Below are 25,517 nucleotides of genomic sequence, written 5' to 3'. Positions count from 1 at the left end.
CACTTTTATATATGCTTGAAAAGCGCTCTATAAATAAAGACTGATTTGATTAGATTTGATCTGACGTGTTGTTGTCACGCTGGCGTCTGAACGCAGGACGGCGCTGCTGAGCTCGGACCAAACCTGGCTCAGCTCTCGTTCCACCGAGGTATCGCGAGAGTTCAGCGGAGCCGATTCAAACTCAGGCGGTAGAGGAGTGATTGAACGAAACTACGGTGAGTAAAAGTATTTAGATGGTTATATTAACATGTTAGTGGAACCTTTTCTACTGCGATCACTCCTATCAATGTGTGTTCTAACGGCCGTGTTGAAACTGTTAACCTGGATAATCGATAACGAACATTAGTGTTACAGGCTGAAAGTAAACGTTTTAACGGTCGTGTGTTGGTGGATGTAGCTGGAGTCCAGCAGTGTTGTTGTTACACAGGGATATAAGAGGTTAAACACATGGCAGGGCTGCTTTAAGAGTCGCTAAATGCTGGAATGAAAGTAGTGAATAAAGTAAAGGTTGACGGGACTGAGTCCTGCCTGACACATCCCTGTCATGTTACTGAGACCTGGAATTTACCTTTGGGGATAAATATAAGTTACCCAATAAAGTAAGATGGAAACAAAGTATCCATCTGGATACTTTATAGATCCTTTATAGGATATGGATACTTTATAGACACCTGCAGAAATACTGCAGGAATGACATAGCAGCAGTTAAATGCAGCCTTCTGTAAGCTTTAAATATCCACTGGGCTTACATCAAATACATCAAAACACAACAATAAAAAACACTTTTCTGAACTTATCAATATGACTCTGTCCTTCACAGGATAAGTAAAATGGATCACTGCAAAAACTCACAATCTTAACAAGAATATTTGTCTTATTTCTAGTTAAAATGTCTCATTTTAGTAAAAAAAATCTCATTACACTTAAAACAAGACTCATCACTGGAAAAAACAACAATTTTCACCTGTTTCAAGTAGATTTTCACTTAAAATAAGTAGAAAAAAAAATCTGCCAGTTGAACAAGATGTTTTGCTTGTAATGAGAAGATAAATCTTGTTCCACTGGCAGATTTTTCTACTTATTTCAAGTGAAAATTTACTTAAACAGGTGAAAATTGTCAAATAAGTTATTTTTCTGGTGTTATTTTTCTGGTAATGACTCTAAATGTTGAAATAGCAGTAAAACCACATTCATTGATGAAATGACAGGATGGAAAGGAGGGATGGCAGTTTTACAGGGGGGATGATTTGGACCGTTTTTATTTCAGGGGGGATGCCGTCCCCCCTCATCCCCCCACATATATGTGTGTGTGTGTGTGTGTGTGTGTGTGTGTGTGTGTGTGTGTGTGTGTGTGTGTGTGTGTGTGTGTGTGTGTGTGTGTGTGTGTGTGTGTGTGTGTGTGTGTGTGTGTATATGTGTTTATATATATATATATATATATATATATATATATATATATATATATATGTAAATATGTGTGTGTATATGTAGGAGCCATAAATTGATTATTCATGTTTTATTGGTTTGATCTGGTTGCCACGGTGATGAAGGAAGTGTGGGTCACGTAGGTGATCACCATAGGTTATTTAAGTATCCAATAACCTACACTATGGTGGAGAGAGGCAAGTTAGGTAGCCGTAATTTTTGTTGACTGCTTTGCACTGATTACTCTGATTACACATTTGCAGGCAGTGTACACGTTTAAAAACCCAATAAGCGAATGTATCGGAAGGCCGTTATGGCTGAGTTTGTCATTAAACGTCGTAAAACCTCTCTCGGACTCAGCTTGCTTCTCTGTCAGCAGCAGCGCGTCATGCAAATATACAGGACCTAACAAAAAACTCTCAAAAGTACAGGAAAGCCGTATAGAGCCTCACTGCCTCACTGGCTTGTAAATAGGGGTGGGTATTGGGAAGGACCTCACGATACGATACGCATCACGATACTTGAGCCACGATACGATACAAATTGCGATATCCCGATTATGCAGTATATCGCGATATTCTACATAGTTCACCGAAAAATTTAAAAATGCAATTTACACATCTTAAAATCCAAGTTGTATATATGTACATCAGATAATAGTGATAATGCCTTGGACAGACTGAGTCAAAACAATGTAACTCAAACTTTCCATTTTAATTATGCAACATATTTGCATGAAAAAACACACTGAAACACAATGAAAAGTGCAGTGTGTGCATTATTCTTAGATACAAAATACTCAAAATAAAATGCAGTGTCTCACCCACACTGAAATTGAAATCACAAAAATACAGTACAGCTACTTGCCCCTGACTTAAAATGACAAAAATAAAATGCATTGTCTCATCCACACTGAAGTCACAAAATAAAGTGCAGGGGTGGGCAAAAATATTGATACGGCAATATATCGCGATACATACATTGAATATCGATATTGTATCGAGGGACTATGTATCGCGATATATTGCTGTATCAATATTTTTGCCCACCCCTACTTGTAAATGTAAACACTGTACAGCTGGACAAATTAAAGTGCATGAACATTAATAACATGTTTTATATAAACCAGGACAGTGCACTGCTTTGTTTCTAATACGGAAAAGTCAGTAAGCAACTTAATTTTGTATAGTACCTCACTGCCTCCTAGTCTTGTAAATGTAAACACTGAAGAGCTGGACTAACTGAAGTGCATGAACAATAGTGCGATGACAAACGCGAAAATCCGTTATGTGTGTTGTAATAAAATATCCATATTTGCCATCAGTTTAGCGATTATTTATTGTGAAAGAGAGCGCAACAATATATTGCAATATTGATTTTTTTCCCCCACAACTAATATATATTATACATTAGCAACACCATATGAGATTTAGGAGTATGAACTGCTGATGGGACTTGCTGGGTTTAATTTGAACGTAACGCTGGAAGCAGAAAGCAGAAAGCAGAGATGAACCATGTCTCTTTCCTGGTCTCAGATGGCAGCAGAAGAGCAGATCCAGCTGCTGAGGAGTCAGCTGAGGGAGAAGGAGGAGCAGGTCCACAGAGCTGCTCAGGCTGGTCTGGACCTGCTCAACCAGCAGGTGGAGCTGCAGGCCAGGCTGGACGAACAGAGAGTAGAGATGACCAACGCACTGGAGGTATGAAGACAAGCACGCAACTCTTGACAAACGCAGATTCCTCTAGAGGGTCTGCATTGACGTCACTTGCCCACTGGACCAGCCCCCTTACTGGGAAGTGGCAAAACATCAGCAAAAACAGCTGCAACTAGTGGAGAAGACGGGATAACAGCTGATTATGGGCTTAAATTAGCGTCAGTTGGACTTGACAGTGACCCGTACAGTTACCCCAAGAACCAGTGGTTCATGGACATTAATATTTGGTACAGTTACCAAGAACCAGTGGTCCATGGACATTAATATTTGGTACAGTTACCAAGAACCAGTGGTTCATGGACATTAATATTTGGTACAGTTACCAAGAACCAGTGGTCCATGGACATTAATATTTGGTACAGTTACCAAGAACCAGTGGTCCATGGACATTAATATTTGGTACAGTTACCCCAAGAACCAGTGGTCCATGGACATTAATATTTGGTACAGTTACCAAGAACCAGTGGTCATGGACATTAATATTTGGTACAGTTACCAAGAACCGGTGGTCCATGGACATTAATATTTGGTACAGTTACCAAGAACCAGTGGTCATGGACATTAATATTTGGTACAGTTACCAAGAACCAGTGGTCCATGGACATTAATATTTGGTACAGTTACCAAGAACCAGTGGTCCATGGACATTAATATTTGGCCACGAATCCAGTTTCCTGATATTTATATGTACTTAATTTCTACGCCGGGGAAATACACGAAGTAAAGCTTGAAGATACAAAAGTCTTGACGCTTGGTCCGACTTCAAGGCAGGATTTGTTGTAGAAATTAAAGTGATGAGGACACTGAACTTGATGATTTGACCGTTTAACGTTAGCTACCCAAAAATCCAACATTACCTGATACAAAATGGGAACCACAAATCCACGTTTCGGTGCCTGGAATCCAGTTGTTTCTGTGAATTGTAGTGATCCATTTGTCTCTCTTAAGTTTATTTTTCAGCAGTCTGTAAAACGATAACTCCGGTTTCTTGCTAAATCTATGAGTACAGTCGATCGCACAACAGCTCTTTCCTATTTTAGATGTTTTCCAGTTGCTCAAACTGAAAGTTTACGCTGACACTCAGTCTTTCTGACACTCAGTCTTTCTGACACTCAGTCTTTCTGACACTCAGTCTTTCTGACACTCAGTCTTTCTGACACTCAGTCTTTCTGACACTCAGTCTTTCTGCCACTCAGTCTTTCTGCAAAACAGTCTTTCTGACACTCAGTCTTTCTGACACTCAGTGGGCGTAACCCGCTGTGAAGCTACATCTGTGACGTCATGCGTCATTCCCTCTATTGGAAGCCAAACTGGATTTCAGTTAGTGTAACTTATTTCTCTGTAACGTTAGATTCAGGACAAAGCTGGACTTAGTTTGAAGCTTCTCATGTGTTTGTGTGTTTGTGTGTTTATGTGTGAATGGTAGGCTCTGGAACAGGAGAAATACTCCCTGCAGAGGGAGGTGGCGTTAAAGACTCGGATGCTGGAGTCGTTACAGTCGGACTACGACTGTGTGAAGAACCAGCAGAGCCAGCAGCTGCAGGAGCAGCGGGAACACCTGGAGAGGAGCCACAGCCTGGCAGCCAGCGAGCTCCACAACAAGGTACAGCAGCATGTGGTGGTCTCTGGTGGTCTCTGGTGGGCTCTGGTGGTCTCTGGTGGTCTCTGGTGGTCTCTGGGTGCTAGGCCTGTGTTGAACAAAATCCATTTTCCCATTCTAAATCGATTCTCATATTAATTCCTAAAGATCGATTTTTATAATCACTACATCACAAACTTTGGTATTTTTTTTGTTTATGCCCAAAAAAAGGAATGTTTTGTTGGACACAAGAATAACTGGTGCCATGTTTTTGCCTTTTAAATATGTTTAAAGGTATGAAAACAATAAAGTTTTCAGTTATAATTGCATAAATTGTTCATATTTCATTACTTTATATACTGTCTTGGGGTCACATTTGCATAAAAAGCTAAAAACCAAATTCTCAAAAGGGAATGTGGAAAAAAAGGAAATGCATCCTACAAGATTTCTGTTTCACGTTGTGTGTCGAGAAAAACAAGTAGTTTATTAATTGTTTCTCATGTGAATTCGAACTGGGCTTACCTGGAGCAGCAGGAGGAAGTAAAGCGTTTCTGTGGCAGCCATCAGTCTCTCTTCATGCTGGTCTTGGTCACAACTTCATGTGTTCATTTATGAGTTAAAACACAGGACTGTTAACATTTTCTCTTTCTTTCTCTGGAGTCCACTGAACTAATCCCCGACAGTAGTTTTGACCATGTAGAGTTCACTTCTGTACGGAAGAGTATTAGGGCCAGGCAGGAGAAAAAATATTTGAGAGGGGAAGATTTTTTTTTAATTGTGCACTTCAAGAAAAAAGTCGAAATGTTGAGAAAAAAGTCGAAATGTCGAGAAAAAAGTCGAAATGTCGAGAAAAAAGTCGAAATGTCGAGAAAACAGTTGAAATGTCGAGATTAATGTTGAAATACAATTTCGAGAATAAATTTGAAATTTTGCCTTTTTTCTCGACATTTCAACTTTTTTCTCGACATTTCGACTTTTCTCGACATTTCGACTTTTTTCTCAACATTTCTTTTTTTCCTCCTCTGAAATCTTCTTTTAAGGCTTTATTTTGGTGCTGCGGCTCAGGGGTGCAGGACTAAAAGCTTGCGTGTAAATGCAGCCGTGAGCCCCTGATACTCAGCTGAAGCGTGTCCCCTGGTTCCTCAGATGCTGGGGTTGCAGTCGGCGCTGGAGGAGGCCCAGCTCAACGAGAAGCAGCTGAAACACAAGCTGGACGTGCAGACGGAGACGCTGAGCAACAAGATGGAGGAGCTGCGAGCCCTGAACGAACACACCCAGAGCTCCATGACGTCTGAGATGATGGAGGTGCAGATGAAGATCATGGAGCTGGAGAGCCTGAAGGTGAGCAGTCATTCCTGATCAGACCGAGCCTGACGGGGCGAGGCCCTCCCCGCCCCGCTCCCTCCCTGCTGCCCGTGTGTGACGGGGAGAGCTGTGTGTGACGGGGAGAGCTGTGTGTGACGGGGAGAGCTGTGTGTGACGGGGTGAGCTGTGTGTGACGGGGAGAGCTGTGTGTGACGGGGAGAGCTGTGTGTGACGGGGTGAGCTGTGTGTGACGGGGCGGACTGTGTGTGACGGGGAGAGTGACGGGGTGGACTGTGTGTGACGGGGTGGACTGTGTGTGACGGGGTGGACTGTGTGCGACGGGGAGAGCTGTGTGTGACGGGGAGAGCTGTGTGCGACGGGGTGAGCTGTGTGCGACGGGGTGGGCTGTGTGTGACGGGGTGGGCTGTGTGTGACGGGGTGGGCTGTGTGTGACGGGGTGGACTGTGTGTGACGGGGTGAGCTGTGTGCGACGGGGTGGGCTGTGTGTGACGGGGTGGGCTGTGTGTGACGGGGTGGGCTGTGTGTGACGGGGTGGGCTGTGTGTGACGGGGTGGGCTGTGTGTGACGGGGAGAGCTGTGTGTGACGGGGAGAGCTGTGTGTGACGGGGTGGGCTGTGTGTGACGGGGAGAGCTGTGTGTGACGGGGAGAGCTGTGTGTGACGGGGTGGACTGTGTGTGACGGGGAGAACTGTGTGTGACGGGGAGAACTGTGTGTGTCAGGTGGAGCTGGAGCAGCAGGTCCAGGAGCACCAGTACAAGGAGCAGCAGCTGGACCTGAGCGTCAGCAGCCTGCAGCGCCAGCTGCAGCGCATCACCGAGGACAAGGAGGACCGGGAGAAGGAGGCCGTGTCCTGGTTCAACGCCCTAGAGGTAGGGATGTTCGAATAATCAATTTTAAATCGTAATCGCGATTATGTAATTAGAACGATGTTAAAACGTGAAAATCGTAAAAATCGATTTTTCACTTTTTTTTTTTTTTTTTTTTAAACCTTGTCTGCACACATATTAATGATTGATACCATATTAATGATTGATGGAAATACCTCTCAATACCTGCGACAAGTGCCCCATGGGAGAGGCTCTTTAGTGTAGGAGGGGGCGTTGTAACATGCCACCGGGCATCCCTCAAGCCAGATGCGGTAGACCGGCTCGTGTTCCTTGCAAAAAACTTGCAAATGTGAATATCAAATGTAATGAGTGACATTACACACCTCTACCTCCTTCATGGGTTGATTATTATTTAGCATGCAAAGACCCAGTTTAGTTTAATTAGAAAATGTCTTGTTTTATTTAATTGGAAATATAACTTACTGTATGTTTGCAAGTGCTGATTTGCTGATTTTTGTTTCAGAGATAAAACTTTATATTTTATTATATTTTTTAAAACTTTTTTTCAACTTATTTTACAGAGTTTTGCACTTAATTCATTCATTTTTGGTTTAATAAGAGCAAAGTTTGCACTTAAAGCCCAATGGGGCAAATGTTCAATAAAAAAACAGCATATTTGAAATCATTTCTTTGCCTTTTGTCAATTCACAAAATAATCGTAATCGAAAATCGGATTTTAAGAGGAAAAAAATCAAGATTTTATTTTTGGGCAAAATCGAACAGCCCTACCTAGAGGTGAGCAGTTGCTCCACCGCTGCTGGTTAAGGCCCCGTTTACACGTAGAACAACAAATACGTACAACAAATTGTAATCACAGCTCGCACAAATGACGCTGGTGACGTTTCTGTCTCGTAATGTGACGTTCTGAAGAGAGTTTTCAGAAATGATGGTTTTTGGAGACTTTGAGCTTCGTTTTAAACGAACGGCCAAAACGCATGAAAATACCACAGTTTTTGCTACGTGTAAACGGGGCCTGAGGGGCTCCAGACTCCGCTGCAGGCGTCTGCCTCCGCCCGTCTACATACGTGTGAACACACTGATCTTATTATTATGTGTTTTGTACCACCAGAAATCCCGAGAGCTGAGCCGGGACCTGCAGGTCCAGCTGGACCAGGTTCTCCAGCAGGCCCAGGACCCCAGCAGCAAAGGGAACTCTCTGTTTGCTGAGGTGAGCACCCACGTCCAGCTCCAGGTCACCGTGACCGGACTAAACCCAGTTACCAAGCAGCTTTTATTCCATCTCTGACTGCAGTTGGAGGATAAACGGGCTGCCATGGAGAGGCAGCTCATCAGCATGAAGGTCCAGTACCAGTCGCTGCAGAAGATCCACGCCTTCAGCAAGCAGCAGATGCAGCGCATGAAGGTACGGCCCTGCTGGAGGGGGGGGGGGGGGCTGCCCGTGTCCTGCTGCCCCACCCCCCCCACCCCCCCTGACTCCGCTGCAGGGTTCATACGTTTGAAAAACGTATGAACGTATGAAATTCCATAGTCATGGAATTTGAAAATGTAATTTTCAAGGCCTGGAAAAGTTTTGGAAACATAAGTTGACCCCAAAAAACTTGTTGGTTAAAACGTGTATGAACCCTGTGCTGGTGCTGGTGTCCCTGCAGGTCCAGATCGCCACCCTGATGCAGCTCCAGGGCTCCAGGGCCGACCCGGCCCAGCTGGAGAGGCTGCAGTCCATGCTCTCGGAGAAGAACGGAGAGATCCAGAACCTGATGAGCAAACTGCAGAGACTGGAGAAGGTGGAGGTGAGCTCACTCAGGAAACACCCGCACCAACACACCTGCTCTCTCAGGAAACACCCGCACCAACACACCTGCTCTCTCAGGAAACACCCGCACCAACACACTTGCTCTCTCAGGAAACACCCGCACCAACACACCTGCTCTCTCAGGAAACACCCGCACCAACACACCTGCTCTCTCAGGAAACACCCGCACTAACACACCTGCTCTCTCAGGAAACACCCGCACCAACACACCTGCTCACTCAGGAAACACCCGCACCAACACACCTGCTCACTCAGGAAACACCCGCACCAACACACCTGCTCTCTCAGGAAACACCCGCACCAACACACCTGCTCTCTCAGGAAACACCCGCACCAACACACCTGCTCACTCAGGAAACACCCGCACCAACACACCTGCTCTCAGGAAACACCCGCACCAACACACCTGCTCTCTCAGGAAACACCAACACACCTGCTCATTCAGGAAACACCCGCACCAACACACTTGCTCTCTCAGGAAACACCCGCACCAACACACCTGCTCTCTCAGGAAACACCCGCACCAACACACTTGCTCTCTCAGGAAACACCCGCACCAACACACTTGCTCTCTCAGGAAACACCCGCACCAACACACCTGCTCTCTCAGGAAACACCCGCACCAACACACCTGCTCTCTCAGGAAACACCCGCACCAACACACCTGCTCACTCAGGAAACACCCGCACCAACACACCTGCTCTCAGGAAACACCCGCACCAACACACCTGCTCTCTCAGGAAACACCAACACACCTGCTCATTCAGGAAACACCCGCACCAACACACCTGCTCTCTCAGGAAACACCCGCACCAACACACCTGCTCTCTCAGGAAACACCCGCACCAACACACCTGCTCTCTTAGGAAGCACCCGCACCAACACACCTGCTCATTCAGGAAACACCTGCACCAACACACCTGCTCTCTCAGGAAACACCCGCACCAACACACCTGCTCACTCAGGAAACACCCGCACCAACACACCTGCTCTCTCAGGAAACACCCGCACCAACACACCTGCTCACTCAGGAAACACCCGCACCAACACACCTGCTCTCTCAGGAAACACCCGCACCAACACACCTGCTCTCTCAGGAAACACCCGCACCAACACACCTGCTCACTCAGGAAATACCCGCACCAACACACCTGCTCTCTCAGGAAACACTCGCACCAACACACCTGCTCTCTCAGGAAACACCCGCACCAACACACCTGCTCACTCAGGAAATACCCGCACCAACACACCTGCTCTCTCAGGAAACACCCGCACCAACACACCTGCTCTCTCAGGAAACACTCGCACCAACACACCTGCTCTCTCAGGAAACACCCGCACCAACACACCTGCTCTCTCAGGAAACACCCGCACCAACACACCTGCTCTCTCAGGAAACACCCGCACCAACACACCTGCTCTCTCAGGAAACACCCGCACCAACACACCTGCTCTCTCAGGAAACACCCGCACCAACACACCTGCTCTCTCAGGAAACACCCGCACCAACACACCTGCTCTCTCAGGAAACACCCGCACCAACACACCTGCTCTCTCAGGAAACACACCTGCTCTCTCAGGAAACACACCTGCTCTCTCAGGAAACACACCTGCTCTCTCAGGAAACACCCGCACCAACACACCTGCTCTCTCAGGAAACACCCGCACCAACACACCTGCTCTCTCAGGAAACACCCGCACCAACACACCTGCTCATTCAGGAAACACCCGCACCAACACACCTGCTCTCTCAGGAAACACCCGCACCAACACACCTGCTCACTCAGGAAACACCCGCACCAACACACCTGCTCTCAGGAAACACCCGCACCAACACACCTGCTCTCTCAGGAAACACCAACACACCTGCTCATTCAGGAAACACCCGCACCAACACACCTGCTCTCTCAGGAAACACCCGCACCAACACACCTGCTCTCTCAGGAAACACCCGCACCAACACACCTGCTCTCTTAGGAAGCACCCGCACCAACACACCTGCTCATTCAGGAAACACCTGCACCAACACACCTGCTCTCTCAGGAAACACCCGCACCAACACACCTGCTCACTCAGGAAACACCCGCACCAACACACCTGCTCTCTCAGGAAACACCCGCACCAACACACCTGCTCACTCAGGAAATACCCGCACCAACACACCTGCTCTCTCAGGAAACACTCGCACCAACACACCTGCTCTCTCAGGAAACACCCGCACCAACACACCTGCTCACTCAGGAAATACCCGCACCAACACACCTGCTCTCTCAGGAAACACCCGCACCAACACACCTGCTCTCTCAGGAAACACTCGCACCAACACACCTGCTCTCTCAGGAAACACCCGCACCAACACACCTGCTCTCTCAGGAAACACCCGCACCAACACACCTGCTCTCTCAGGAAACACCCGCACCAACACACCTGCTCTCTCAGGAAACACCCGCACCAACACACCTGCTCTCTCAGGAAACACCCGCACCAACACACCTGCTCTCTCAGGAAACACCCGCACCAACACACCTGCTCTCTCAGGAAACACCCGCACCAACACACCTGCTCTCTCAGGAAACACACCTGCTCTCTCAGGAAACACACCTGCTCTCTCAGGAAACACACCTGCTCTCTCAGGAAACACCCGCACCAACACACCTGCTCTCTCAGGAAACACCCGCACCAACACACCTGCTCTCTCAGGAAACACCCGCACCAACACACCTGCTCTCTCAGGAAACACCCGCACCAACACACCTGCTCTCTCAGGAAACACCCGCACCAACACACCTGCTCTCTCAGGAAACACCCGCACCAACACACCTGCTCTCTCAGGAAACACCCGCACCAACACACCTGCTCTCTCAGGAAACACCCGCACCAACACACCTGCTCTCTCAGGAAACACACCTGCTGACTTTCTTAATTTGGAAAGGACAAGTAGATAAAACGGTACAGCAATATTCAAGTAAATGAAAATGAATCTCCTTCCAGTTGTGTTTGTTTAAGTCCTGACATCAAGGTATCCTGGTCCAAGAGAAGTATAGTCATAGTTGGCAGTAGGGGTGGGCGATATGACCTAAAATTAATATCACGGTATTTTTCATCTTTTGAACGGTGACGGTATAATATCACGGTATTTTTTGGTACGTTTTGGGAGGAGTAGCCTGTCCTGTCCCTTTATGTGAATAAGGTTAATATTTTTATAATATAATAAGTAAATGGTAGGTATCCTTATCAAAAAGAGACATGGGAGAGTATTATGCATTCTCAACATACTTATTTGGCAAAAAACCTAAAGATCTTACACATATATATATATATAAATATATATATATAAATATATATATATATATATATATATATATATTATATTTATTTTTATTATATTTTAAATATTTTGTAAACCTGTCTTAAAATGTAATACTGGACCTCGGTTGGGCTGGTTGGACAGCGGGTGGTGGAAAATTTCCCTTAATTTTATTCTCTTATTCTCTAATTTTCTTCTAAAGCCCGCGGTACAGGTGTGTTTTTTCGAGAGAAGAACATGGTTATGGGTATTTTTTTGTCACTCTCTTTCTTTCTTTTGGGCAAAAAGATTCTTTTAAACCGACATTCATTCATTTTTTCTCCATCTTGAAGTCGGTGATTGGTATTCTAGCAGGTTGAAACAGCGCTCTGCGCTCCGCTGCCGTCAAAGACCCGCCCCGCTCCACTTCTGATTGGCTAGTGTTAGTTTGGTTGAGCCAGAGCTGCTTTCCTCTCATTCCATTGGTAGACGAACTCTGTTGACTCAACCTTTTTTTTTCTCTCAAACCTTTTTTTTTTTTTAAAGCAGTCAAACTCGCACGCCGAGAAAAAAAACTCCGTACGCCGGAGATCCGGCACGGTGCCGGAATACTTTAAGCCCTGTCATTTCTTACTACTCTTGTCGTAAGGTGTAGCACCAGTACACGATGCCTGCAGTGAAAGCTGTGTAGTCTTGGGACCGCTGCTCCGCTGGTTCTGCAGCAGCACCAGCGGAGCAGCGGTCCCAGCGTAACCAGCTGCTGGTCCCACTTGCGCTCGTTTTGGCCCGGGTTGCCTCTTCATATTCACGGGCGTGCGTGTTTTTTAAGTGATGAAACAGGTTGCTTGTGTTTCCACCTCTTGCTGTCACAACACGGCAGCAAACCTTGCATATCACCGACGTTTTTAATTCCTTATTTAGGCTTATTATTTTATAATTGATTTATTACGGTATTGCAAAATCCATGTCGTGGCGCAGTTTCACACCGGTGATGACTATGACACCGGTGTACCGCCCACCCCTAGTTGGCAGGTTTGTCTAGTGCTGGGCGGTATACCGGTCCATACCGAATACCGGTGTTTATTTTTCTTATGATATGAATTTTTCATATACCGTAATACCGGTGAGTATGTACAGTAGCGCACTCAACGTTGGGAACGCCGCGCGGCGCTACGTTTCACAGATAACTAAACTTTACCAGCACTTGTGGAGGGAAAACAACAATGGGAGGTAGCCCTGTGTTGAAAAAATTGATCTAAAGTTCGATTACTTTTCATCATTACATTACAACTTTTGGTATTTTTCTGTTTACGCCCAAAAAGGAATGTTTTGTTGGACACAAGAATAACTAGTGCCATGTTTTTGCCTTTGAATATGTTTAAAGGTATGAAAACAATAAAGTTTTCAGTTATAATTGTCTATTTTTCATTACTTTATATACTGTCTTGGGGTTACATTTGCATATCAGCATTTGTTCTATCAGCATTCTGGGAGCTGATTGGTCCTTACAGCATCATTAGCTGCAATACTTGCTGTTGAATCTCAATATAATACTAGTATTAATATGTTGCAGAACTACAGTCATATCATTCATGCAACAGCTGAAAAAACTGTTTTAATAACATTAACAATATCGGAATAGAATCGGATCGAATCAAATCATGATAATCGATGGTGAATCTTAAGAATTGGAATCCAATCGATTCTTGACATTTGAAAGGATCCCCAGCCGTAGAAAACATCAATGGGAGGTGAATCCTCCTCCTTAGGCATCAGAAAGACGTCTAGAATAATCAGAGCCGCTAGGGCTCCACATTCACCTGGATAGGACTGATAAAATACAACTCAGTTTAACTGATTACATGATCTATGAACAGAAACCAGGGGGTCACCTGGTGTTGCTGCGGAATTAATCATAAAACCCAGTCAAGGGGTAAAGTTTGTAAAATATGTCCCGTTGCGTTTTTAGTTGGAAAGTTAGCGTTTCCATCCTAAAAATCTCTGCGGTGATACAAATAATCCAGTCATGTAGAGTAGGTGGGGTCGGAGTTAACCATCTCCTGGTCATTGCTTTTTTACTTGCCACTAAGAGCATTTGCAGCAGTTTTAGTGCTGACTCGTCCTCAGAGCCGGTCCAGCTACTCAAGTTTGCTACAGAACATGGAACTGGAACCAGCTAAACTAGGTGTTCAAATCCAGGTATTCAGAGTTGTATTGATCTTCTATAGAAGGTCCCACCCATATCCATGTCTCCCCCTCCTTCCATGGAGCTGCTGTGATACGTCAACGTCGCCGCCATATTGGATGTTCAAGACTGTAAACTAATACAAGTAAAGGGACTTATTTTCATAAAGCGCCTTTCTACAAAGAAATGTACGTTTTACGTCTCATTTATTCATTCACACACGCACTAATATACTTGGAAACAGTTAGGCACCAAATATAATACATTTAATTTTCTCAGATGGTAAAAATAAGAACTTTATTGATCCCACATAGGAGTAATTCATGTTATATTAGCTATAGAGAACAAGGTAGTGCCGAAAAACAATATATATCCCCCCTCACAAAAAATAAGAAACATAGAGAAACATATTTTCTCATCAACAAAACATGTTATTTTATTGTCTGAAAAATGGTTCAAATATATTATTTTGTTACTTGAAAAAATGTATATTTGTTTTGTTGATGAGAAAATATGTTTCTCTATTTTTCTTATTTTTGTGAGGGGGGATATATATTGTTTTTTGGCACTACCTTGTTCTCTATAGCTGATATAACATGAATTACTCCTATGTGGGATCAATAAAGTTCTTATTTTTGCTATCTGAGAAAATTAAATGTATTATATTTGGTGCCTAACTGTTTCCCAAGTATATTAGTGCGTGTGTGAATGAATAAATGAGACGTTAAACGTACATTTCTTTGTAGAAAGGCGCTTTATGAAAATAGATCCATTTACTTGTATTAGTTTACAGCGCAGTCTTGAACATCCAATATGGCGGCGACGTTGACGTATCTCAGCAGCGGACAAGAACACTGGATGGGGCGTCCACGTATGTCTATGGTCCCACCAGCCTGGGACCTCAGAGCCGGTACCTGGGGGCCTCCAGGAGCCCCCCCCCCGGGTGCATGAACATGAGTGCATGCAGGTGGTCCCTGTGGTTCCTAACGGGGTGTGTTTGTGCAGGTTCTGCTGAAGTCAGGGCCAGCCAACCCGGGCCAGGCAGAGCCGGGGGACGGCCAGGACGAGACCTACTACACCGACCTGCTCAAGATGAAGCTCAGCAACACCGTGTGAGTTCAGCTGCTCCCCTCTGTTTCTGTTGAAATGTTCTGTTTATTTGAAAAAGCTATTGTTTCCATAGACACACTGCAAAAACTCCAAATCTTAACAAGATTATTTTTCTTATTTCTAATTAAAATGTCTCATTTTTAGTCAAAGAAATCTCATTACACTTAAAACAAGACTCATCACTGGAAAAAACAACAATTTTCACCTGTTTCAAGTAGATTTTTACTTGAAATAAGTAGAAAAATCTGCCAGTGGAACAAGATTTTTTTGCTTGTAATAAGAAGATAAATCTTGTCCCACTGGCAGATTTTTCTACTTATTTCAAATGAAAATTTACCTGAAACAGGTGAAAATTGTCTAAGTTAGTTATTTTTCTGGTAATTGCTCTTGTTTTAAGTGTAATGAGATTTTTTGACTAAAAAAGAGACATTTTAACTAGAAATACAGTGCAGTATTACATTCACTCCTTGGACCGAATTTTTTCAATTTCAAATTTATTTGTATAATACAACAAAAGTTGTCTCTAGGATGTTTCCAGAGACCCAGAACATGAACATAAACCCCCGAACAATTATTACATAAACAATGGCAGGTAAAAACTCCCCTAGTGGGAGAAAAACCTTAAGCCAAACAGTGGCAAGAAAATTAACTAATTAATCTCAACATTTCGACTTTTTCCGCGACATTTCGCCTTTTTTCTCAACATTTTTTATTTATTTATTTAATCATTTTATTTAATTAGTTTGCACACAATAAAAGTAACACTTATGATCAAAATAGTAGAACAAATGTGACAGGAGAGGTCTAAAAGCCAACAGGCTTATGCAGCGAATCCTCTCCTCAATTTAGGAAGTAAAACAGTAAATACAAAAAAAAACAACAAGACGAAAACTATAAACAAAAAACAAAGAAGGTTAGACTACATAATTACAGATCATCAACACACACACACACACAAAAAACCTAAAAACTTGACGGAGAAAAAAGAAAGAAAAAAAAAACATTTCAACTTCATTCTCGAAATTTTGACTTTTTTCTCAAAGTGCATAATGAAAAAAAATCGTCCTCTAAAATATTATATTTTTATATTTCTCCTGCCTGGCCCTAATACTCTTCCGTATTTCTTACATGGCTTACTGCTTTCTGCCGTAAAACATTGTAGAGAACAACTGCTACACTGCAAAAACTCAAAATCTGGAGAAGAAAAAAAAAAAAAATAAGAATATTTGTCTTATTTCTAGTTAAAATGTCTCATTTTTAGTCAAAAATCTCATTACACTTAAAACAACAGTCATTACCAGAAAAATAACTTGTTATTTGACAATTTTCACCTGTTTCAAGAAAATTTTCACTTGAAATAAGTAGAAAAATCTGCCAGTGGGACAAGATTTATCTTCTCATTACAAGCAAAAAAATCTTGTTCCACTGGCAGATTTTTCTACTTATTTTAAGTGAAAATCTACTTGAAACAGGTGAAAATTGTTGTTTTTTCCAGTGATGAGTCTTGTTTTAAATGTAATGAGATTTTTTTTGACTAAAAATGAGACATTTTAACTAGAAATAAGACAAATATTCTTGTTAAGATTTAGAGTTTTTGCAGTGTACTCTTGAAAGCTGTGCCAGCGTAATGAACTGCTGTAAGCTCATGGTTGGTTCAGGGGTGATGGTTCTGGTGGTTCTGGTGGGTTTACCTGCACTGACCTGCTCCTGTGTCTCCAGTAAAGACGCAGAGCGTCTGGGGGACGAGCTGTCCCTGCAGAGGATGAAGTCTCTGTCGGAGAGTCAGAGAGCACTGGAGCTGGAGAGGAAGCTCTTCACGTCTGAGCGGCTGCTGAAACAGGTACGACTCCGTCCCCGCGTCCTCCGTCCGTCTGCCCCGACTCTGTCCAACATGAACCACCCACAGGTTTATGGAGCTTTTCCACTAGCACCTACTCAGCCCGGCACGACTCGCCTTGTCCTCGTTTCTTTTCAATACCCAGATCAGAAGTAGGAGATTGGAAGAAGCTGCTGTGATGTTTGTAGCCTTGAGCAGACGTGGACTGAGAAAGATCCTGGTATATGTTTTCATTCCTCGTGGCCCCATCCAGCTCTGGGATATTTTCCTCAGACACCAGCTTTAAGGCCACGTTTACACATACCCGGGTATTTACAAAAACAGATATTTCCCCCTATACGTTTTGAAAAATACCATCATTTCCAGGAACCTGCATAAATATCTGTTAAGGTGCTATGAGCAGCCAAACCTACAGGGGGCAGTGTAACGAGAAGATAAAGTCGTGCTAGCCAATCAGAATCCTGGAAAAAAAGGTCAACAAATGACACGAGTAACTTCCAGTTACTTCCAAGATGAACCAGAGTCTTTCGTTTGGAGTGACAGAGAAGTGGAGTTACTTCTCAACATTTTGACTTTTTTCTCAAAATTTCGACTTTCTTCTCAACATTTTGACAATTTTCTCAAAAACTCGACTTTCTTCTCGACATTTCGTCTTTTTTCTCAAAATCTCAACTTTTTTCTCAAAATTTCCACTTTCTTCTCGACTTTTTTCTCTCAAAATTTCCACTTTCTTCTCGACATTTCAACTTTTTTCTCAAAATTTCAACTTTTTTCTCAAAATTTCAACTTTCTTCTCGACATTTTGACTATTTTCTCGACATTTTGACTTTTTTCTCGACATTTTGACTTTTTTCTCAAAATGTTGTCTTTTTTCTCGACATTTCATCTTTTTTCTCAAAATTTCTCGAAAACGGATATTTCCGCCTCTACGTTTTGAAAAATACCATCATTTCCAGGAACCTGCATAAATATCTGATAAGGTGCTATGAGCAGCCAAACCTACAGGGGGCAGTGTAACGAGAAGATAAAGTCATGCTAGCCAATCACAATCCTGGAAAAAAACATCAACAAATGACACGAGTAACTTCCAGTTACTTCCAAGATGAACGAGAGGCTTTCGTTTGGAGTGACTTTTAAGTGTGACTTTAGAATATAAAACAGGTAAAATACGGTGACGTTTCTGTCTCATAATGTGACGTTCTGAAGCCTAAATGTCCGTTTCTCTCCGTTTACAAGCAAACGTGAAGACGGAGGTTTTTGTAAATCTCCACTTTGGCCGGAGTTTTCAGAAATGATTGTTTTTGGTGACTTTGAGCTTCGTTTTGGTGTAAACGAACGGCCAAAACGCATGAAAACACCACCGTTTTTGCCACGTGTTAACGGGGCCTAAGAAGGTCTCCTCCTCGGAATTTGACCAGGGAACAGATTTCTGCTGCCGTTGCTGGTTGAATAAAATGAACCAGAATCCGTCAGAGTCTCTTTCTCTGATTTCCTCCTCCCGACTCAGACGTCTGACTCCAACCCCCCGACCAATCAGTGGCCTGTAGTGTGATGATGTCAGATACAGCCGACTCAGCAGCTTAGAACCTCGGCAGAATAAATACAGAAAAGTATCTACTCGCCACGTTAGACCCCTAGTGGAAAAGAACCAAACCGAGTGGAGGAGAGTCGGGCTGAATAGCAGGGTTCGTACGTTTTGAAAAAACATGGAAAAGTCATAGAATTTGAAAATGTAATTTTCAAGGACTGGAAAAGTTTTGGAAACATAAGTTGACCCCAAAAGTTTTGGAAAAGTCATGGAATTTATTTTTCTCACTTAATGATAACATTTAATAACAGCCTATAAGATAGATTTAAAATTCATCAATAAATATTTCATATCAAAAAGTGCCTATTAATTTTTCAGACCCTATTACCTCAGAAACATTTATGCCTCGTGAATTTCGTCAGTTATTTGTTCTTTAATGTGTGCAATATTAGATTACTATACAACATACAGGATTGTCTCAGAAAATTAGAATATTGTGATTTTCTGTAATGCAATTACAAAAACAAAATTGTCATCCATTCTGGATTCATTACAAATCAACTGAAATATTGCAAGCCTTTTATTATTTTAATATTGCTGATCATGGTTTACAGCTTAAGAAAACTCAAATATCCTATCTCAAAAAATTTGAATATTCTGGGAATCTTAATCTTAAACTGTAAACCATAATCAGCAATATTAAAATAATAAAAGGCTTGCAATATTTCAGTTGATTTGTAATGAATCCAGAATGTATGACATTTTTGTTTTTTTTAATTGCATTACAGAAAATAAAGAACTTTATCACAATATTCTAATTTTCTAAGACAGTCCTGTATACTACAACATATTGCTGGTATATCAGTGTTAGTTTAAATAAATGTTTAGTTTGTATAAAACCATAATTGTCATTAGATCTCCACTGTGGTGACTTTTGACATAGTTTTGTTCCTATATTTCATTCATACATTGATGTTTTAGAGGTCATGTATAGTCATGGAAACTTAAGTTAAAATGTGTATGAATCCTGGAGTAGGTGCTAGTGGAAAAGCTCCATTAGTCGTATATATTTCTGTTCCTGCAGGTTCAGAGTGATAAGATCAAGCTGCAGCTGCGGGTGGAGGAGCTCCAACATAAATATGAACCCAAAGGTACGGAGCCCGCCCCCCCACGTCGGTTATACCCAGTACTCCAGTTGTAAAGAAATCAGGGGGGATGGTGTATTTGATCATATGGGGACAGATAATTTGTGCTGATTACAAATAATATAATATATTACAAATAATAGCAGTGACCAAAACAGCTGCAGAAATACTGCAGGAATGACATAGCAGCAGTTAAATGCAGCCTTCTGTAAGCTTTAAATATCCACTGGGCTTACATCAAATACATCAAAACACAACAATAAAAAACACTTTTCTGAACTTATCAATATGACTCTGTCCTTCACAGGATAAGTAACATGGATCACTGCAAAAACTCTAAATAAGAATATTTGTCTTATTTCTAGTTAAAATGTCTCATTTTAGTAAAAAAAAATCTCATTACACTTAAAACAAGACTCATCACTGGAAAAAACAACAATTTTCACCTGTTTCAAGTAGATTTTCACTTGAAATAAGTAGAAAAATCTGCCAGTGGAACAAGATTTTTTTGTTTGTAATGAGAAGATAAATCTTGTTCCACTGGCAGATTTTCCTACTTATTTCAAGTGAAAATTTACTTAAAACAGGTGAAAATTGTCAAATAAGTTATTTTTCTGGTGTTATTTTTCTGGTGATGACTCTAAATGTTGAAATCAGAATCTGAATCAGAAAAAGGTTTATTGCCAAGTTTGTTAAACACACACAAGGAATTTGTTGCGGTGATTGGTGCAATACAATACAAATATAAAAGCAAATATATAAGAGATAAAATGTATAAACAGAAATGTATAATATGAAGTTTTTAAAGTGCCGGATATGAGTCTGTACAAAAGTGACTTAGGATGTGCATTAATGTAACGCATAAGGTCAGGATTGGAATCTTTACGTTAATGTAACGTAGAGTGGGATGGGGGGGCAAAAAGAAAAGTGGGAAATGAATCCGCTGGAGTTGTTCCCCTGATGTTCATAAAATGAGACAAAGTAACACGCACCAAATCACTGTGGCTGCCATTCTCTGCAGCGCCACAACACATATGAAATAGCAGTAAAACCACATTCATTGATGAAATGACATAAGGGATGGAAAGGAGGGATGGCAGTTTTACAGGGGGGATGATTTGGACCGTTTTTATTTCAGGGGGGGATGATTTGGACCGTTTTTATTTCAGGAGGGATGATTTGGACCGTTTTTATTTCAGGGGGGATGATTTGGACCGTTTTTATTTCAGGAGGGATGATTTGGACCGTTTTTATTTCAGGGGGGATGATTTTGACTGTTTTTATTTCAACTCCAGTACTGGTTCTACCTCTAACCTCCTGCACATCTGAACTGGTGTCATATCTGCAGAGTTGAGAGAGAACCCGGTGCAGAAGAGAAAGAAAGAAAAGCTTCCTGTTGACGTCACGGCTGCGCCCGAGGATCCCGCCCCCCACAGGAGGGACCAGCCCGTCTCCGTCGCCGTGGAGACGGAGACGGTGGCGAGGGCAGGTTCTGGTTCTGAGCCGATCTGCCCCCCGGAGGAGACCAGCAGGCCCCCCCCAGGTCTGACCACCGCCCCCCCCTGAACCTGCCCCGTGTGCTCGTGTCCCGCTGTGATTAACCCCTGACTGCTGCAGGTCCAGACGCCGAGGCCAAACCTGCCAAGTGTGTGAAGATCAGCCCAGACGACCCGGCGGAGATCCCCGGCCTCAGGTGAGAGGTTCCACATGTCTCTCCTCATCAGAGCTGTAAAAGTAAAGTAAAAGTACTGTTACTTCAGAATAATATGACTCAAGTAGAAGTAAAAAGTATCATCCAAATAATGACTTGAGTAAAAGTAAAAAAGTACTTGGTGAAAAAACTACTCAAGTACTGAGTAACTGTTGAGTAACGTCTGATTTATTTTTTTAACACAACCATTCAAACAGACAAAAGTACAAAATAATCATCTTCAGGAAAATTAAATCAATAAAATAATAAAATAAATTAAAACCAATAAAAAATAGCTTAAATTAAAATAATCTTAAAGTAAATTTAAGTACTTTAATAAATAATAAAATAAATAAAATAATAACAGAATAAAAAAATAAATTAAGCACAAGTAGCACAAAATTTCAAGCCTTTGTACTTTGTAGGAAGGAAGGGAGGAAAAAAGAAGGAAGGAAGGGAAAAAGAAGGAAGGGAGGAAAGAAGGAAGGGAGGAAAGAAGGAAAGAAGGGAGAAAAGAATGAAGGAAGAAAGAAAAGAAGGAAGGGAGGGAGAAAAGAAGGAAATAAGGAAGGGAAAAAAGAAAGAAGGAAGGACGGAAAGAAGGAAGGAAAGAAAGAAGGGAAAAAGGAAGGAAAGAAAGAAGGGAAAAAGGAAGGAAGGAAGGCAAGGACAAAACAAGGAAAGAATGTACGAGGGGAGAAAAGAAAGAAGGGAGAAGGAAGGAGAGAGCAGGAGGAAAGAAGGACAGGAGAATTAGAGACAGTACCAGGTTAACCAGGCTCCGCAGGCAGAACTAGAACAAACATGAACTCATAGAAACTCTGTGTGTGTTTGAGTCTGTGTAAATGTGACAAAACATGCAAAAACAAACATTTTTCCCAAAGAATCACCCAGTGATGTCATGAGATTGACGCGTACGTGGATAAAAGGGATAAAAGAAAAGTAACAGCTCAACGTAGCCTAATGTAGCGGAGTAAGAGGAACAGTTTCTTCTTCACAAATCTACTCAAGTAAAAGTAAAAAGTATAGTGATTCAAAACTACTCCTAAAAGTACAACATTTCCCAAAACTTACTCAAGTAAATGTAACAGAGTAAATGTAACTCGTTACTACCACCTCTGCTCCTCATACTGGTGTCTTACCCTGGATTCACACTGAAAGCATCACAGGCGTCCGGTTGCCATTCATTGTCTATGAAAGCGCTGCGAGAGGCGTCAGAGGTGTTGGAGGTGTTGGAGCCGTCCAGAGCGTCAATCTGAAGTTGAAAAATCTCAACTTTATGCAAATGAGCAGCAGTTACGCTGAGGCAGCGTCCAATCACAGACCGGGATTCCTGAAGAAAGAAGCCTCAATGCAGATTGTACTTTCATGTTCACACAAACGTACACTCATTCACATGCACACATGAGCAGAGCTGTCACTTACAAACTTATTTTATCAGGAATTAATATATTTCATCCAGCAAACTGACATTTTTGCTGATTTGACTGCAGTTTTTACCTGAACTGCTCATGTGAAACAGTAACTGATGGTTGAGGAGCTGGATGGTCTGAACTATTTTATTTACTACATCGATCCAACGCAAAATAATTAAAAACCGTGTTTATTAATCACAAAACACAGTTTAAACATCATGACCAAATCCGCTCTGACCCGGTGTGTCAGTGTTCACTCAGACAGACTGCAGCTTCATGATGGTTGGTGTTGATCCAGGACCAACCTGCTTAAGGATCAAACTCACTCTTATTTATGTGGAAATAACTCTGAAATATAAAGAAGCTTCCCAAAGTGTGATCCATGGTGAAATAGGAAACTGAAAATGTGCAGCTATATAAAGATATATGTACGTTATATAGACTTTGTTCCCTCTAGTTCTGCAGCTGAAAGCCCCGTCTACTGCAGGCGTTTGCAGGATGCAGACGTCCTGAGCCTCCACAGACCATTTTTGACGCTTTCGGAGTGAATCCAGGGTAAAACAACAAGAGTGGGTGGAAGCAGCTGTAAATGTCAGCTTTTTACGTGTTTCCACTTACTGAGCGCTCAGTTTTCTACTCACTAGGGCTTCACTGCCACACGGCAGAGAAACGTGACCTTCACCTCCCTCAGAGACACGGGTCACTAGTGTAGGAGCTGCAGCATGAAGGCTGTTGTGCCTGTGAACTTTGGTTTGAATCTAACTATTGAAACAGCAGCTCTACGTCAAACAACTGCCAATGTTGCCGCAGTAATCCCTGGCTATAACGGGGTTCACCTTTCACCTTTCGCAGCATCAGAAGAGCAGTGAAATACACACAAGTCACAATTTGTCCTACTGTACTTATTAGGGCCCGAGCACTGACGGTGCGAAGGCCCTATTGTATCTGTAGGAATATTTTTTTTTTTCTCGTTTTTCTTCCGACAAAATGAGGGACTTTTTTCCCCCTAAACGTACCCCAAAAGTCACCAAATTTTGCACCAAGCCAGGCCTGGCGAAAACTTTGATATTTAATGGTTTGCATTAATAGCTCAACAGCGCCCCCTAGAAAACTTTGTGCCTCAAGCCCCACGATACGGTTTGACGTACATGCACGAAAATCGGTACACACCTGTATCATGTCGCAACTTGAAGAAAAGTCTCTTGGCGCCGTGGCCCAAACCAAACAGGAAGTCGGCCATTTTGAATTAATTGTGTAATTTTGGCGCAATTTATGCCATTTCTTCGGCCATTAATACGGCCCGAACCGTAACGTGCACCCAGGTGTGTTATACCTCAAAATGTGCGTCTCCATCCTGCGACAACACGCATTACTTTTCTCAGTCAAAAGCGTTACCGTGGCGACGATAGATGCCAAAAAGCACGCCCCCCCTTCATCTGATTGGTCCATATTTGATAGTTCCCCAAAAGTCACCAAATTTTGCATGCAAGCCAGGCCTGGCGATAAATTTGATATTTAATGGTTTGCATTAATGGGCGTGGCCTAACGGCTCAACAGCGCCCCCTAGAAAACTTTTCTCTGCCATAACTTTTGAATGGTTTGACATAAAGAGTTGTGGGTGGTGTCATCGGACTCGGTTTTGAGTCCTTGAACATAATTGGTGCAAATTAGCCCCGCCCCTTCTTCTGATTGGTCGATATCTGATAGTTCCTACTTTCTGCCATAACTTTTGAATGGTTTGATATAGAGAGTCGTGGGTGGTTTCATCCACTAAATGTCCAGGCCTGAAGAATCTACATCAAGTCATACAAGCTTCCACTGCAGCCTGAACGTGCACAAGGGTGGAGGACCGTTCATCGCTGCTTGCAGCTTTAATTGTATTTTTCTTCATAATCATTTTTCATTTTCTCCCGTTCAAATCCAATCACTCAGGTCGTGGTGGGGCGGGGCTGATCTCCGCAATTTGAAGCCTTTTATAATAATTTAAAAAAAAAAAAAAAAGGTTGCTACTTCACAGATTTCACTTATCACGGGTTCTTTTTGGAACGTAACCCCTGAGAAAAACCAGGGATTGCCTGCTGCATGTCGTTGTTAGAGACTGCGTGTGCTGAGCGTGTCGGTTCTCTGTCCTCAGCTCTGCTCCCACCGACGCCCAGGAGAACCAGAGGCCCAGCAACCGGGAGGAGAGGAGGAGGAAGCAGAGGACGGTGGAGATGATCCACGTCAGCTCCAGCAGCAGCATGGAGACGCAGTGTGCTCAGCAGTAGAGCCACTGCAGGAACTGCTGCAACTGCTGCAGGAACAGCTGCATGTGCATGGAAGTGCTGCAGAAACAGCTGGAACAGCTGCAACAGCTGCATGTGCATGGAAGTGCTGCAGGAACTGCTGCAACTGCTGCAGGAACTGCTGCAGGAACAGCTGCAACTGCTGCAGGAACAGCTGCAACTGCTGCAGGAACAGCTGGAACTGCTGCAGGAACAGCTGGAACTGCTGCAGGAACAGCTGCAACTGCTGCAGGAACAGCTGGAACTGCTGCAGGAACAGCTGCAACTGCTGCAGGAACAGCTGGAACTGCTGCAGGAACAGCTGCAACTGCTGCAGGAACAGCTGGAACTGC

At 43.1% G+C, this 25,517-nt stretch overlaps 1 protein-coding gene across 1 annotated transcript; it reads left to right on the top strand.

Moving 5' to 3' along the window:
• Nucleotides 1-173: 173 nt before the first annotated feature.
• LOC133447708 (protein Spindly-like) lies at nt 174-25,217 on the top strand. Its single transcript, XM_061726441.1, has 14 exons — nt 174-215; nt 2,961-3,122; nt 4,564-4,740; nt 5,863-6,057; nt 6,763-6,912; nt 8,000-8,098; nt 8,183-8,293; nt 8,541-8,681; nt 15,181-15,287; nt 17,005-17,125; nt 19,735-19,801; nt 21,144-21,338; nt 21,413-21,488; nt 25,035-25,217. Exons 2-14 carry the CDS (start codon nt 2,961-2,963, stop codon nt 25,165-25,167), a joined length of 1,734 nt encoding a protein of 577 aa, XP_061582425.1. The 5' UTR covers nt 174-215; the 3' UTR covers nt 25,168-25,217.
• Nucleotides 25,218-25,517: the final 300 nt, after the last annotated feature.

Source organism: Cololabis saira, chromosome 7 (genome assembly GCF_033807715.1).
Source record: "Cololabis saira isolate AMF1-May2022 chromosome 7, fColSai1.1, whole genome shotgun sequence".
NCBI classification, from domain to species: domain Eukaryota; kingdom Metazoa; phylum Chordata; class Actinopteri; order Beloniformes; family Belonidae; genus Cololabis; species Cololabis saira.
The sequence above is the reverse complement of the archived record's forward strand: the minus strand, read 5'-3'. Positions and strand labels throughout refer to the sequence as shown.